Here is a 15910-nt window from a genome sequence, read left to right as displayed (position 1 = left end):
TGGGCAGGAGAGACCGTGAGACTCCTATCTCCAATAAACCACCAGAAAACCGGAAGTGGCGCTGTAGCTCAAGTGGTAGAGCGCTCGCCTTGAGCTGAAGAGCTGAGGGACAACGCCCAGGCCCAGAGTTCAAGCCCCACGACCAACAAAAAAAAAAAAAAAAAAGAAAGTACCCTTTGCCAAGCATAGGGGCTCAAATCCATAAGTGCAGCTATGTAGAAGGCCATAGTTGGAAGACTGCAGTCAGAGACTGGCCCCCTCAAGACCCTATCTGAAAAACAAAAAGAGCTCGGACATACCTTAAGTTGGAAAGCATTAATTAGTGTGTGGCCCTAAGTTCAAATCCTAGTATCACACACAAAAAAATGAGATTAAAAAAAAATATTAACTTTCTAAAACGTATGCCAGACTACTATGACTGCCTCAGAAACATATTTTTGGACATTTTTTTTTTTTTTGGGGGGGGGGGGTCCGGTAGTGGGGCCTGAACTCGGCCTGGGCGCTGTCCCTCAGCTCTTCAGCTCAAGGCTAGCGCTCTACCACTTGAGCCACAGCGCCACCTCTGGCTTTTTTTCTTTTTGCTATGTAGTGCTAAGGAATCGAACCCAGGGCCTCAGGCATGCAAGGCAAGCACTCTACCACTGAGCCATCTTCCCAGCCCTGGACATTTATTTTTATACTATGATCACTAGGTCATATTCCCTATGATTCTGACTCCATAGTTATTTAGAAAATAATAATTTTTTAAAAGCCTGAATATTTCAAGTACCCCAGATGAATCTGATATGCAGTTAAGTTTGGAGTTTCTGTGTTAGATCATGAAAACTTTACATTTGCCTGCCTCTTAATAGAGCCACATTTTAGCCACTAAAGATCTATGTGGCTAGTGGCATGGTTCAAGTGGTAAAGCACCTGCCTCCTAAGTACAAGGTCCTGAGTCAAACCTCACTACTACCAAAAAATAAAAAACATTAATATCTACAAGAATTTGTTTAATTATATATGTTAAAAAAGACCTTTACAGTAATAGACAGTGTAAAACTATAATACAAAGACATCTACCTATTACTGAATAAAATTAGCCACATTAAAGGTGATTTCTTTCTATTGCAGTATTAACAAGAATGGCCAAAACTAGCTATAAAATGAAGTTATGTATCTTAAAAATAAAAAAAGCTTCAAGGAGCCAGTGGCTCACGCCCGTAATCCTAGCTACTCAGGAGGCTGAGACCTGAGGATCACGATTCAAAGGCAGCCCAGGCAGGAAAGTCTGTGAGCCTATCTCCAATTAACCCCCAGAAAACTGGAACTGGAGCTGTGGCTCAAAGTGGTAGCTCAAGGACAGCTCCCAGGCCAAGAGTTCAAGCTCCACAACCAACCAAAACAACAAAGCTGAAAATTGAGAGAAATTTAACTATATTGTGCTAGGTTTGACTCTTTTAAAAGCCAGAAGTGGCACTGTGGCTCAAGTGGTAGAGCATTAACCTTGAGCTGAAGAGCTGAGGAACAGCGCCCAGGCCAAGTTCAGGCCCCACAACCAACCCCTCCCACCCCCATCAAAAGAAAACATTAACCATTAAGTCTTTCCAGATACCTTAAGAATTTGATTTCTTCTCACTCTGAAAGGTCTCTTGCCACTTACGGACTTTAACATTGATTGAAAAAAAGATTCTGGGGGCTGGGAAGGTGGCTCAGTGGTAGAGCGCTTGCCTTGCATGCATGAGGCCCTGGGTTCAATTCCTCAGCACCACATAAGCAAAAAGGAAAAAGCCAGAAGTGGCGCTGTGGTTCAAGTGGTAGAGCGCTAGCCTTGAGCTGAAGAGCTGAGGGACAGCGCCCAGGCCCAGAGTTCAGGCCCCACGACCGGACCCAAAAAAAAAAAAAAAGAAAAAAAAAAAAGAAAGAAAGATTCTGTCCTTTCTTATATAATGATAATGTCTTTAGTTTCTGTATTTTTATCCCTTTGTAAATATCTTATGACTATTGGGTACACAAGCCTACAAGTTTTACCTAACACAAGTTAGGTAAAACACTGCAGGAAAATGAAAGTCATTATTTGACTCTCAGAAGTAATATATCCTAAGTTTGTACATATGGCAACTATCATTTATGTTTGTGAAAGTTTACAATTCAAAATTCATGCAAAAAACTGTTAGCACTAAGAAACCAACTGCCATTCAGAGGCAAGCAGTATTCTAAGAGATTTTTGCATATTTTCATGTAGTTTCAAACTCCTCAGTGAATTTTCTAAGTAAGTCCACTCTTTTCCTCAAATAACTTGGGGAAACCAAAACAATGCCTAATTTCTCTGAACAAGAAAGCCCACAAGAGCAGAACTGACTTCTAGTGCTAACTGGGTATCATGGCTTAAATATGAAACGTCCCAACAGGTTTATTATTGAAGGTGTGGTCTCTAGCTGGTAGCACTAGTGGAAAGATTCACTTAGGATGTATCAATGGAGGTTGTATCTTCGGCTCCCATTTTCTTCCTCCTCCCTCCATCCTTCTTCTCACTGATCCCCCCTGCCAGGCTGCCATGATAAAAGTTGCTTCACCAGACTCTCTTTACCAAGGGAGACTGCAACCTCTCAAACTATGAGCCAAAATAAATCCTTCCTTCCCGTATGTTGTTTTCTCAGGTGTTTGGTCATAGTGATATAAATGTAACTAACACAGTTGGTGACCAATACAGGTTACTTAACCTCCCTGGATCTAATTTTTTTTTTTTAACTTACAAACTTTAAGTGTAGTACAGTTTTTCAGCTTTAAGTTACACAAAAACATCCTGAGCGCTATCAAGCACTAACATGTTTCTACCTTTAAAATATGCAAATATAAAAAACTTTGTAGATCTAAAGTACCAAGATATAATACAAATACGATTACTTGATCTGATTTCTTGTCTAATTTAGTGTCAAGAATCTATTTGACACTATAATTTGAAATAATGCCAATTCTTTTAAACTACTAAAAAAACTATCTCATCTCAAAACTAAAAGAAAGCCATTGACTGTAACATTCTGCTTCCCAAATGACACAATTATGTCCAGAGACATAATTACAAAAAAAAAAGCACCCCCTCCCCCTGCCAAAAAAACCCATGTAGTTTAAAAGTATTTGTCAAGGCCTCACTAAATTATAAAACCTAGAAAAAAAAGAGGCATATAACTAAAATAGCAATAGCAATTGACCTTTTGTTTTATAGTGTTTCTGAGCACCCTTTGGATAAGGTTATCCTGGTTCATTAACTATAATAACCCTTCTGAATCTTGGGCTCTGGGTTCTCAATGTTCTTTCTCAAAAGCAGGTCTCTTTGTACACATAAATTCTCACAGCAAAGAAAACCCACATCTCCACAACAGCCTCATTGATAGCTGAGCAAAATAAAATCTGGCACAGGGCAAGCATCTCAACAGAATTAAGCCAAGATGTCATTCCTGTCCATGAAAGCTTCGTGGTTTTAGTCCAAGTTTAATATTAAAGTTAAATGAATTGGGTGGAAATTGGACCTTTTGCTGTACCTGAATGAAAATATCTAACAAAAATTTAAATAATCTAATATTAAAATCACTGAAAAATAAAATTATTATCTAGAAACAAACACCAGAAAGTATGGTAATTCATGGATAAAAGACATAAAAGAACTTTAAAAATTATGTAAATAACTGAAGAGAACTGTAGAGAGAAGAAAGTAGAAAAGAGAAAGAAGAAATCAGTATACTGAAATTAATAGAAAACCATTCTCATAGATACAGGTTCTACAATAACCCATATATTATCGAGGCAGTAAAATCATCTTCAAGTAACAACCCTTTCTACAGACCCCATGCCTTTTAAAACAAGTTTGAGTCTCTATATTTTTCTTAAAGGAAAAAGGCTACTGTGGTTATGTGCCTCTTTCAACACTGAAGTTGTATCTGTTCAATATTTTTTGCATACTAATTTGAATTGGCAAAGCACTTTAGGGAGTGAAAACAAAAATGACCTTAGCCCTATTTTCAAAGAACTTACAATCTAGTCAAGAATATAAAAGAAATACACAAATTACCATTTACCAGGGTAGTACTGTAGAAAGGTAAAAAAGCATTAGGGTTTAAAAATATAGAGTATACCTGGTTGAAGGGATTCAAGAAAGGTTTGTGGTGACCACAGTATTTATCCTATATATCATGTGATTTTATGTTCTGGCAGGCAGAATGGAGTACAGAAAAGAGGACTCTCAAGCACAGTTTTTTTTTAAAAAAAGAAAGAAAAAAAAAAGGAACAGAAAAAAAATCATAAAAGTTTAAAAGACATGACTTCTAAAGTCAGTCACATCTCAGCTACAATACTATTATTACAGATGTGAAGCCCAAAGGTCTTTAACCACTAGCTTCTTAATCTCTAAAAAGTGATATGCTATCTATCTTATAAACCTATGGTGCAAATTAAGATTGCAGGTAAAGTGATTTAACTGTGTGCTGAATAAATACTACTGAAGAGAACATATAAGTAATAGGCAGGTATGAAGTTAAGAAGACACACAGTGGCGAGGTATTCAAACTATAAGATAAGGACTTAGAACCTCCTCTCTGCTCTTTTCTAGCTCTCTCTACTCTCTGCTCTCTTCTATCTCCTCTCTCTCTGTTCTTTTCTAGCTCTTCTCTCTCTCTTTCCCAGCTCTCCCAGCTCTCTTTCCCAGGCCTTTCCCCACTGCATGGAAGACCAAGATGGCCTGGTGCCAGCCAGAACGATGAATAAAATTAAAAAAAAAAAAAAAAAAAAAAAAAGGACTTAGAACCTGATTTCAGATACTGAAGGAGTTATAGAAGATCTTGAACAGAGGTGCTAAGCTATGTACTTGCAGCATACAGGCCTGATTGAAAAGGAGGCTTCAAGAAATTAGGTGGATTAAAAGTAATATGCCAATAATAGCCCATGTTCAATTAGAAGGTATTAGAATTTGCCCCAGAAACAACCCCTCAAGCCGCTTACTACCAGTAGCATCAATCTACACATCTTATATCCACTAAAATTTAAGTAGATATACTAAGACAAATTTGCTGTCTTCACATTTTGCAAAATAAAACAAGGCTTCTTAAGTGCTCAGCTGCATTATCTATTCTTCTAATTCTAAGGAGTAAATGAGTGAGCTTACTGAATAAACCTCCACAAGATGGCACACTATTTTCATAATTAAATCAGTTTTTTCCCCCCACTCTAAAACTGTACAGAATGCATCAACTATGTACTGACATAGCCTAAGCCAAAGAGTTAGTCATGAATCAAGTATCAAAGAGGGCTAACAAATTGGTGAATGAGATTAACTTAATTCTAAGTTTAACCAGACAATAAGAGGAATACAAATAAAATGAAGGGGGAAAAAGATTAAGCAAATGAAACATGAAAATGAAACTTGAAAATTTGTAAGGACATTTAGATACAGAGTTTAAATCCTTCTGAAAGGACAAGCAGGTAAAAACTAAAGGTGATATGACAATTTCTGGAGAAAGGGGAGATAATTTATATCTTTACCCTTCCTATCTAAAGCCATTTCCTTGAACTATCATCAGATTACCAACTGAATTCTGTCTCCACATTGCTCAAGATTTTAGGAGAATTCCACAAATAGTTACTTTATGACCAGTCATATAAAGGAAAAGATGTGTGCTATATCTTAGTTCAGAAACATACCTACATGAATATATTGTAATTAACAATCAAAACTGATCTTTACACATTTCCTTCAAAAGTGTAAGGAAGCTGGACACTGGTGGCTCATGTCTATAAATCCTAGCTACTTAGGAGGCTGACACCTGAGGATCACAGTTTAAATCCAGTCCAGGCAGGAAAATCTGTGAGAATCTCATCTCCAATTAACCACCAGAAAACTGGAAATGGAGCTGTGATTCAAAGTGATATAGAGCTAGCTTAAGTGAAAGAACTCATAGACAGCACTCGGGCCCTGAGCTCAAGCCCCTAACTGAACAAAAAAAAAAAAGTAAAAGTTTAAGGAAGTTAAAAAAACTGTGATACCACGTGTATAGGAAAGACACACATAGAGACAGGCATGGTGCACAGCGCAAGCCAGCATGTTCATACAATTGGTACAAAAATAGTTTAAGGTTCCGTTATTTATAAAATGGAACTTCCAAGTGATAAAGAACTCCCATCAACTTCTTTCACAGTTATCAAGTAAAAGAGTATTGCTTGAAGTCTTATTACTTATTTTGACCAAGGGGAGAAGGCTTACACTGCAGATTTCCAAAATTCACTAAAAATTATATAGTAGCTGGGCACCGGTGGCTCACGCCTGTAATCCCAGTTACTTAGGAGGCTGGGACTTGAGGATCATGATTCAAAGCCTGCTGAGGTAGGAAAAGTCTGTGAGACTCTTATCTCCAATTAACTACCATAAAACCAGAAGTGGTACTGTGGCTCAAAGTGGAAGAGCACTAGCCATGAAGAGCTGAGGGACAGTGCCCAGGCCCAGGATTCAAGCTCCACAACTGACAAAAAATAAAAATAAATAGTAATTGCCTAGTACAATATACACATTTCTAACTGAACAAAATTCCTTGCAGTAACAAATAGATATGTTTTTTTTCTCTCTATTCAACTGTATTACTCAGAATTAAAATCCAGCTCATAAAGAGTAAGTGTCAGGTTCAGGGATTATAATTAATAAAACTAGCATACAAATCCAGTAGTTCAAACAACTTACATTCCTTTGCTACCATGATATGATTCCTAAAGGATGGAAGAAAGTTTTGAAAATTAACAGTAACATTTATATTATCATGCATTTTTATGGTTACTCTATCCATAGGGCTAATAGTAATATGGCAAAAACAAAAACCCAATCCCATACAACTATCAACTAAAAAGGAAAATAAAATTTACATACTATTAAATTTTAAATACTAAAGATTTAGGGGCTGGGTTTGATTCCTCAGTACCACATAAACAGAAAAAGCCCAAAGTGGTACTGTGGCTCAAGCTGCAGAGTGCTAACCTTAAGCAAACGAAGCTCAGGGACAGTGCGCAGTCCCTGAGTTCAAGCCCCATCACTGGCAAAAAGAAAAAAAATACTAATAATACATAAAAACTTAATAGTACTTAAAATATCATTAAATATATGAAAGGTATATGAAACACTAGGAGCCAATACTGCTTTGAAATATAAGCCACATTCTATACGATACAATAAATTTTCTTTAGTTTTACTAAAGACTATTCTTAATTTATCTCTGATAATGTAAAATCATGTATTGCTTTCTCCAAAAAATGTACAAACAAAATATTGTATCTAATTTCAATAGATAAAAGGTCCTTTCTCTAAAAATCTAGCTTCTCTATGTTAGTCTTAACTCACCAATACTGCTAAGATAGAATGTCCAGGTTTTTCAAGCATTACTTTGGGAAAGTCATTCTTTACTACTAAGCCTACCTAATGTGTTTTTGTAGGATTTCTTTCTGGTGTTGGTGGTGCTAGTCCAGGGACTTGAATTCAGGGCACTGTCTTTGAGCTTTTTTTGCTCAAGGCTAGCACTGTTCCACTTCTAGCTTCACTTCCAGCATTTCTGATAGCTAACTGAAGCTAGCATCCAATCATGATGCTCAGATCTCAGCCTTCTGAGAAGCTAGGATTACAGAGACATGAGCCACTGATGCCCTGACTGTTTTGTTAGTTTTTGATACAAGATCTCACTGTCAAGGTTGATCCTGCAATGTAACTCTTCTATTTCCATCTCTTGAGTACCAGGATTATAGAGATGCACCATCACATTTGGCTTAGCATATATAATCTTTATAAGCAAGATTTTAATATTTTTCTTTAAAAATTTAAAAGTATATTTACAGCTCTCCTTTCCTTCTACAGTAACCAATTAGGATAGCATATAAAAGACTAAAGAGGAATGCCCAAGATGGCATGTTAGAAACAATTAGTACTCTCCAGCTTCTCAGTCTGGAATCAAAACCACGAGAGAACAGTCCTCAGTAAGGTAAGTGACTAAGAGAAGTTCAATACTGGACAGAGTTGAGATCCAGAAATTCTGGGTATTAAAACAGAGAATAAGAACACATTATACAATGGCAGAAGGTAGAAGTAGAAGGAGGAGAACCTCAATGCAAAAAATTAGCAATGGAAAATAGGTACAGAACAAAAAAGCAGCTTAAACATGCATGGTTCTCCTAAGATCAGCATAGCAACTAGTACTGGAAAAGAACTGCATTTCCCAACCCATAATTGTGAGATAGCTGCCCTTAGGCTGGCTACTTTGGAAACTCAACTACCTACATTTTCATTTTCCCTGGAATGCTCAACAAATAAAGCCACACAGTCTTAACTGGCAGTTATACTGAAGTCCAGGTTGATGCAAAAAGAACACAACTAAAACAAACTGACTAAAAACATCTGTGGTGGAATTCTGGTAAGAGACATGACAGGGAGTAGAAGTCACTTTTCCCTTGAGACTGGTGGTTAACTGGTCAGTTTGGAAGCCTAAGGAAGCACACATGACTACATGTACTTGGAAGGCCAGTTTTAGGTACCAGATTTTAGGCTTGCTTCTCCTCCAGCCAGCCAGGGCCATTTGCTGTCCCACCCTGAGGGTGGGCTTCACATAGGCTACCTAACATCTAGGCATGCAGAAGAACTAGATGGTACACACCTGTAATTCCAGCAATGAGGCTGAGGCTGAGGCAGGAGGACAAAGAGTTCAAGGCTAGCTAAGCTACACAGCAAGCACCTGTCTCAAAACAACAATGAAACTGTTTTTCTTCTTTCTCATGAATGTACTTTATCATATATGGTACTGTCCCATAAACAACACAGTAAGCATTTTGAAATTTTCCTTCAGGGTTGGAGGCCTGGCTCAGTTGGTAAAGCACTAGCCCATGAGCAAAAGCAGCCACATGTAGCAAGTACTTTTTTCTTAGATCAATAATTTCCCCCTCTCTGGCCCCTTGGTAAGGTGAACTTTAAATGTTACAAGAGCACCACACTGCTGGGAGCCAGTGGCTCACACCTGTAATCCTAGCTACTCAGGAGGCTGAGAACTGAGGATTGCGGTTCAAAGGCAGCCTGGCCAGGAACGTCTGTGGACACTTATCTCCAATAAACCACCAGAAAACTGGAAGTGGCACTGTGGCTCAAGTGGTAGAGCACTCACCTTGAGCTGCAGAGCTGAGGGACAGTGCCTAGGCCTAGAGTTCAAGCCGCATGACTGACCAAAAAACAAAGAAAGAACACCACACTTATCTTCATATTTGAGAAAAGTGTATTTTGTTTTGAAAATAAAAGCCTTTTAAACAAGTACTTTCCTTCAGTATATAATTAGTGAGTTTTTAAAAATGGTTTAGTAAAAATTTCCTTATAGGACTAAGGAAGAAGGTATTACAAATCCCACTACTTGTTGAAGAGGGAAAATGTTATTATCATGAACAATCTAAACACTGATTAACGTATGTTTTCGTGCATGTTTTTGTTAGGTATTCAAATTTTCCAAGATAAAAAAAAATTTGTATATAAATCTGGCTCACATTTATAGTCTAGACTAACAGGCAGGAAAAAAAAATGCCTAAAACTATCATTAATTAAACCCTAAGCATATTTATTTAGGGCAGAGAGTAGTTCAGGACAGGCCACAATCAGAAAAGTATATTTCTATAACTTGAAAAAAACTTTTTCCAAAGAGATCCTAACACTACTGTCAAACCAACTCATATGTTAACTGTATGTTAGCTATTAATTTTAAATGAAAAAACACACATAACTCTGGTCCAGGTGCTTGAACTCAGGGCCTGGTCATTGACTGCATTTTTTCATTCAAGACTGGTACTCTACCACTTAAGCCATAGCACCATTTCTAACCTTTTGGTTGTTAATTGGAGATAACAGTCTCATAGACTTTCCTGCCCAGGTTGGTTTCAAACCATGATTCTTAGATCTCAACCTCCTAACTAGGTAGCATTAAAGACTGAGCCACCTGTGCCTGACTTAAAATCTTCCTTACTTACTAAAAAATTTTATGAAAACACATTCATGCCAAGATGATTTAATATCCACATTTTAATTTTCTTTCACAACAATAGTCTACAATGGCAATTTTTTATTCCTAAAACTGTCTACTAGCATAATATAACAAAAATGATTATTACTCTCAAAAAAAGCAAAATGTTAAGCAGATATTTCATTATATGCAGTAAAATTTCTAAAATAAAAAACAAAACTATCCTAGAGTCTTAGAATTATTTACAAGATTACAGCTTGCCATAAAGTACCAATATAATGGCATTTAAGTTTTCCTGAACTCTAGGAACCCAGGATGGATTAAAAAGAAAACAAAATGCAATAAAATGAAGTAAGACAAATTTTTAAAAGCTTATTAATGATGTTTAAAATTTAATAATAAATTAATTCAAATATTAATATTCTTTCTCTTTAAAAATACATCTTATTCCTTTCATTCCAATAATTTCCATCAGTATATATTATAACATAAGTGCACTTTAAATTTAAAAATGTTACACATTTTTTCCAGGAAAACGCAACACAAAGAAGTTATGCACATGTACACACATGTATATTAAAGGCCATACATTAAATTTTTTTTTTTTAGGGGACCTAATTTTACTTGTTCAGCAGTATCTTCTCTTACCAAGTGCCACAGCTTGATTAGGCTATATTGGTGCTTATTTCCTTTACTACTAGGTTATAACCAATATTTAACTTATATAATAAAAGGAAAGAAATATAATCATCTTTACCTGATATTTTAAAACGTAGGTAGGTTAGTATGAGTTAGCATGTATTACATGCATTTACTGAAGAAGTAAAATAAAATCTCTAGATTACACTGAAATCTTGGAAAACAAAGTATAATTTTAAAAGATTCTCACCTGTTTGAACATCAATAACCATCTGATGGCCTCCTCTCATTCCTGGTCGGTTATCTTCTCCATCACCTGAAGCAAAACAGTATTTTCTCTTGCAAGAGTAATAAATAACTAAGCATGGAGAGTAACTTCAATCTTATGGTTAAAAAAAAAAGAAAAACTAAAAATATTCACTTGTTCTTTCAAATTTCATAAAGGAATTTCTTTTAAACTAAATAAAGAATTTCATAAAAGAAACATTACATCTTAAACTTTTGTTAAAAATAATTATCTTTTTCCTTCTTTCAATTGCTTTCAGGCAATTAATGCAATTCAAAGCTACTTTTTCTTTTTTTTGTGCCAGACCTGTGCTTGAAATCAAGGATTAGATGCTGTCCCTGAGCTTTTGTACCTAAGGCTAGTACTCTATACTACTTTGGTGGTTAATTGGACATTTCTTGTTCTGGATGACTTTGAACTACAATCTCCAGATCTCAATCTTCTGAGTATCTAGAATTATAAACACAAGCCACCAGCATCTGGCCTTTTTTGTTGTTAATGAACAGTAAGTTCAGTAAAAACTTCAGAATAAAACACTGAAGCTGACATTTCAAACAAAGATAAAAAACACCAAGTAAGGTCTACTATCTATTCTTGACATAAACTTTTATATACTGAGTAGTTTTAAGGTTCATAAATCTGGCAGTTGAAAACTAAAATGTTATGAAGTCTTACATTAATGGTAATTTCCTTACTGTATTTCTTTAGCCATCTTTCAGAAATAACCTATCACATATCATTTATCAACTATTTACTTGAGTACTGAAAAAAAAATTCAAGATTTACTTCACTTTAATTTTTATTTATACACAGAGCTTAACAGGCAGGTTTAAATATAATCAGAAGTTTTTTCAAACTTAAAGGATAAAACTTTAATGTTTTATTATTATTTTTATTTCATCCATTTTTTTCAGGCAGCTTCTCAGTTTCAGCCCAACTGGCCTCAAGCTCTTAATCCTCCTGCCTTAGCTAAGTGCTAGAATAACAGTTATGCATGGCTGATATATAGCTTTTATACAAAATCTTATATAAATGAAGAAATAACTTTATTTTAATGGTTCAAAAGTTATAGGATTTTGACCATATTTCATGTGGTCAAAAACCAAAAAGTCGAAAGTTTTCTTTATGAATCTTTCACCAGCTGAAACCTATCACTTGGGCTAATAAGCTTCTCAGTTTCTTCTATGAAAAACAGGCAACATCCAACTTTTTATTCACGAGAAAAAATGCCCCTTTTTTTTGGTATCAGGATACTTTTTGAGAAATTTTGCCACTGTTCAACATCATACAACTGTATTTATACAAAGTTAGCTAATACAACTTAGCTAGCTATGTGTTAAACTTTATTGCCCTCAGGCTACAGAACTCTTAAAAATCTGTTGTTTTAAATGTACATAAATGCAAAAAAATTTCAATAAAATTTCCTAAATTAAAGAATTCAATCAAGCAGAAAAGGTCAGATAAGTTGATGTTAGGGAAATGAACCCTAAGATATATATTCAAATGTTTTTTTCTTTCCTGCGATTGTTTCTAACACATAAGATTATTTCTTTGTTGCTTTGTATGTCCCTCCCCAATTGTATAACCCCTGCTTTCACTGTATTTGATGTCGGTATAATTTGTGGAGGGGAAAGGAAAAAACAAATCGTTTAAATAGGGATACAGGTGGACCCATCGCAACAACGAGATGTACAAGTCGTTATGTCGAAAAACAAATATTATAACTTTGGTGGGGTGGGGGGAGGAGGTTTGGGGGGGGAGTTGGGGGAGGATTGGAAGGGATGGGAAGGGGAAACAAATGAGGAGGCTATAATGCTTGATAAGAAATGTACTCATTATCTTGCCCATGTAATTGTAACCCCTCTGTACAGTATTTTCACAATAAAAACTTATTTAAATAAAAAGAAAAATAAGGCCAAAAAAAAAAAGAATTGAAGTTCATGGAACCATTATCATTCACCACAAGACATACCCCCACATCTTCTCATTTTTACTGTGTATGGTAGCTAAATCCTTTTCTTTTCTCATAGTTAGATACAGCTCCTTATCACTTAAGCTTTGTACTTCTCTTCCTATCTACTGCCACATTCAAAAACAGACTAAGAGGCCAGGAACTGGTAGCTCACACCTGAAATCCTAGTAACTCAGGAAGCTGAAATCTAAAGAATTTGAAACCAGCAGGGGCAATAGTGCATGAGACTTTTATCTCTGACTTGCCAGCAAAATACTGGATGAGAGCTCGCCAATTAGTCAGTAAAATACCTTAGTGGAACTGTGGCTCCAGTGTTTAAGAGTGGCAATCTTGAGTGAAAATGACAAGAGAGAGCTGGAGGCCCAGAGTTCAAGTCCCAGAATTGGTATTTAAAAAAAAAAAAAATTAAAAAAAAAGGCAGGTGCTGGTGGCTTATTCTTATAAGAGGCTACTCAAGAGGCTGAAATCTGAGGATCTCAGTTCAAAGCCAGTCCAGTAAAGAAAGCTGAAAGACTCTCATGCCCAGTTAACTACCAAAAAAAAACCCAAGTGGAGCTGTGGCACAAATGTTAGAGCTCCAGCCTTGAGAAAAAAGTTCAGAGAAGGCACACAGTATCTAAGTTGAAAACCCAGTGTCAGTACAAATAATAATTCTTTTTTTAAATCAAGAATACACTTTAGTATTGTCACTGTATTTGTATTTTACAAATTAAATCTATGTTTGCAAATACCTGTCTTTAAAGCAATTTAACAAAATTATATAAGTTCAAAAGCACTTTTTTCTATGCTTATCCAATGCTAATGCCTTCAAGGATAAACTCCCACAACTAAAAAAGGCTTTGCTAATATATGCAGATTGCAAGGAAAAAAATCTGAATATCTAGAGGACTTTCCTTTAAGGAAAGTAGGTACATTTAAATATTTCTACAGTATTACTGTATATTAACTATATAGCAAAGTAGTAGGTACAGAAGACAATAACTTCCCTGCTGAAAATAACAGATTAATGAAGAAAACTAAACTGTGAATCATAATTGAGTTTTGATAACAGTTCCTATTAAAAGCAAATCCATGTAGGATCAACATGTTAAAGAAGGAAGCCTAAGTCCCAATACTAAAGCTCCAAACTCACTATGAACCTCAATATAAATGCCTTCGATGACTTAAATCATACCAAATTCTTATTAAAATTACTAAAACAACTTTTATTGATATTTGGTTATAAAGAACAGTTTGCCCTCCATTTTTTCTCAGAGGCTCAGTAACGGTTAGTGAGTAATTTTAAAGAACATAATGTTTTACAGGAATACATTACATTGCAATACGGCCTATAATTTCACATGGGGATCACTATAGAAATAAGTTATAATGGTATTCTAATGATATTCTATGTAAACAAAGAACAAACAATTGATAACTTTGTCAGGCCTTCTGTCATAGAAATAAATTAAGACTATAAAAGATAATTGAAATATGACAAACTAGGGCTGTGGGTATAACTCAATGGTAATGTTGGTAGTGTTGGACTAACCTAAGACACTGAGGTTCAATCCCCAGCAGGGGAAATGAATTATATATTACAATTAGTTTTGGTATCCAGTTAAGGAAACTATATTGGCTTTGAAACCTGTTCTTTAGTAATAGAGTATTATAACATTTCAGCTATCTTGAGAAAATTGAAAACTAAGACACTAAACAAAGAATATCACAATCCAGAAGGTATGACTTACCTTTGGTGCTTTTGGGAATGATTTGACTCCATCGTGGTTTGTATTCTTGTTGACTGATATACTGATTGAACAAGCCATCTGCAAATATCAAAGTATGAAAAAGAATTACATCTTTGTTAGACATTTTATTATAGCAAAAATAAGATTAAAACATAAATTTACATTGAGAAATTACTAACGTGTTACTCACATATACTCATGCAATGTTACTCATATAATAGCACATTTTCACTAAATATGCACCATATCACTTTGCATTCCTATCAACCAAAATATAAATAGTAGTGTTGGCTGACACAGTCATGTAAACTGCATTGGTGGCAGCTCATATTAAACTTACATTTCCCATCATTACTGTACTTATTAGATATAAAGACATTACTATACTTAATGGACACTTATGTGACATTATTAGAAAGTTTAAACAAAGAACCTGAAAGAAGGAAATGGGAGGAGAAAAAGTTAGAAGTCAAACAGTAGAAGTTAAAGCTTCAAAACAGTAGCAGCAGAAATATGAATAAATATTTTATTACATTGAAGCAAGACCTAATAACTTTTTTTCCCCTTTTGGTCAGTCATGGAATTCAGGGCCTGGGAGCTGTCCTTGAGCTGTTTTGCAAGACTAGCACTCTAACACTTGGAGCCACAACTCCACTTTCAGTTTTCTGGAGGTTAATTGGAGGTAAGAATTTCATGGTCTTTCCCACCTGGGCTGCTTCAAACCTTGATCCTCAGATCTCAGCCTCCTGAATAACTAGGATTTCAGGCATAAGCTACCAGCACTCAGCAATAGTTTGTTTGTTTGTTTGTTTTTGGGGGGGGGATGGGAGTCAGTTGTGGGGCTTGAACTATTCCTCAGCTCTTAACTCAAGGCGAGCGCTCTACTGCTTGAGCCACAGCACCACTTCCAGTTTTCTACTGGTTTATTGGAGGTAAGAGTCTCACGAACTTTCCTTGCCCAGGCTGGCTTTGAACCGTGATCCTCAGATCTTAGCCTCCGCAGTAGCTAGGATTACAGGTGTGAGCCACTGGTACCCCGGCTGTTTTTTCCCCCCATTTTGGTCTTGGGTCTTGAACCCAAGGCCTAGGACCTGTCCTTGAGTTTTTTTGCTCAAGGTTAGCATTCTATCACTTAAGCTACAGCTCCATTTTCAGCTTTTTGGTGATTTATTAGAGCTAAAAATTTCACACTTTCCTGCCCAAGCAGGATTTGAACCTTTGAATACAAACCACCTTCAGATTTCAGCCTTCTGAATAGCTAAGATTATAGACATGAGCCATCAGAAAT

The 15910-nt window shown here is 35.9% G+C and overlaps 1 protein-coding gene and 1 non-coding gene across 3 annotated transcripts in view; one reads left to right on the top strand and one right to left on the bottom strand.

Moving 5' to 3' along the window:
* The window catches only part of Mkln1 (muskelin 1), a 289313-nt gene that overhangs the window by 55374 nt on the left and 218029 nt on the right, over nt 1-15910 (bottom strand). For both annotated transcript variants that reach the window (XM_042695879.1, XM_042695878.1), the window contains 2 exons: nt 14623-14700; nt 10885-10950 (listed from right to left, as the gene is read on the bottom strand). In XM_042695879.1, coding sequence (XP_042551813.1) covers nt 10885-10950; nt 14623-14700 — 144 coding nt within the window. The remainder of the gene's footprint in view (nt 1-10884; nt 10951-14622; nt 14701-15910) is intronic.
* Nucleotides 10775-10851, top strand: LOC122121903. The gene has a single exon (XR_006150055.1). It is a non-coding gene; the product is annotated as a small nucleolar RNA SNORD45 (small nucleolar RNA).

Source organism: Dipodomys spectabilis, unplaced genomic scaffold, assembly GCF_019054845.1.
Source record: "Dipodomys spectabilis isolate Male_0828 unplaced genomic scaffold, ASM1905484v1 ptg000197l, whole genome shotgun sequence".
Lineage (NCBI taxonomy): Eukaryota > Metazoa > Chordata > Mammalia > Rodentia > Heteromyidae > Dipodomys > Dipodomys spectabilis.
This window is presented reverse-complemented; position numbering and strand designations above follow the sequence as displayed.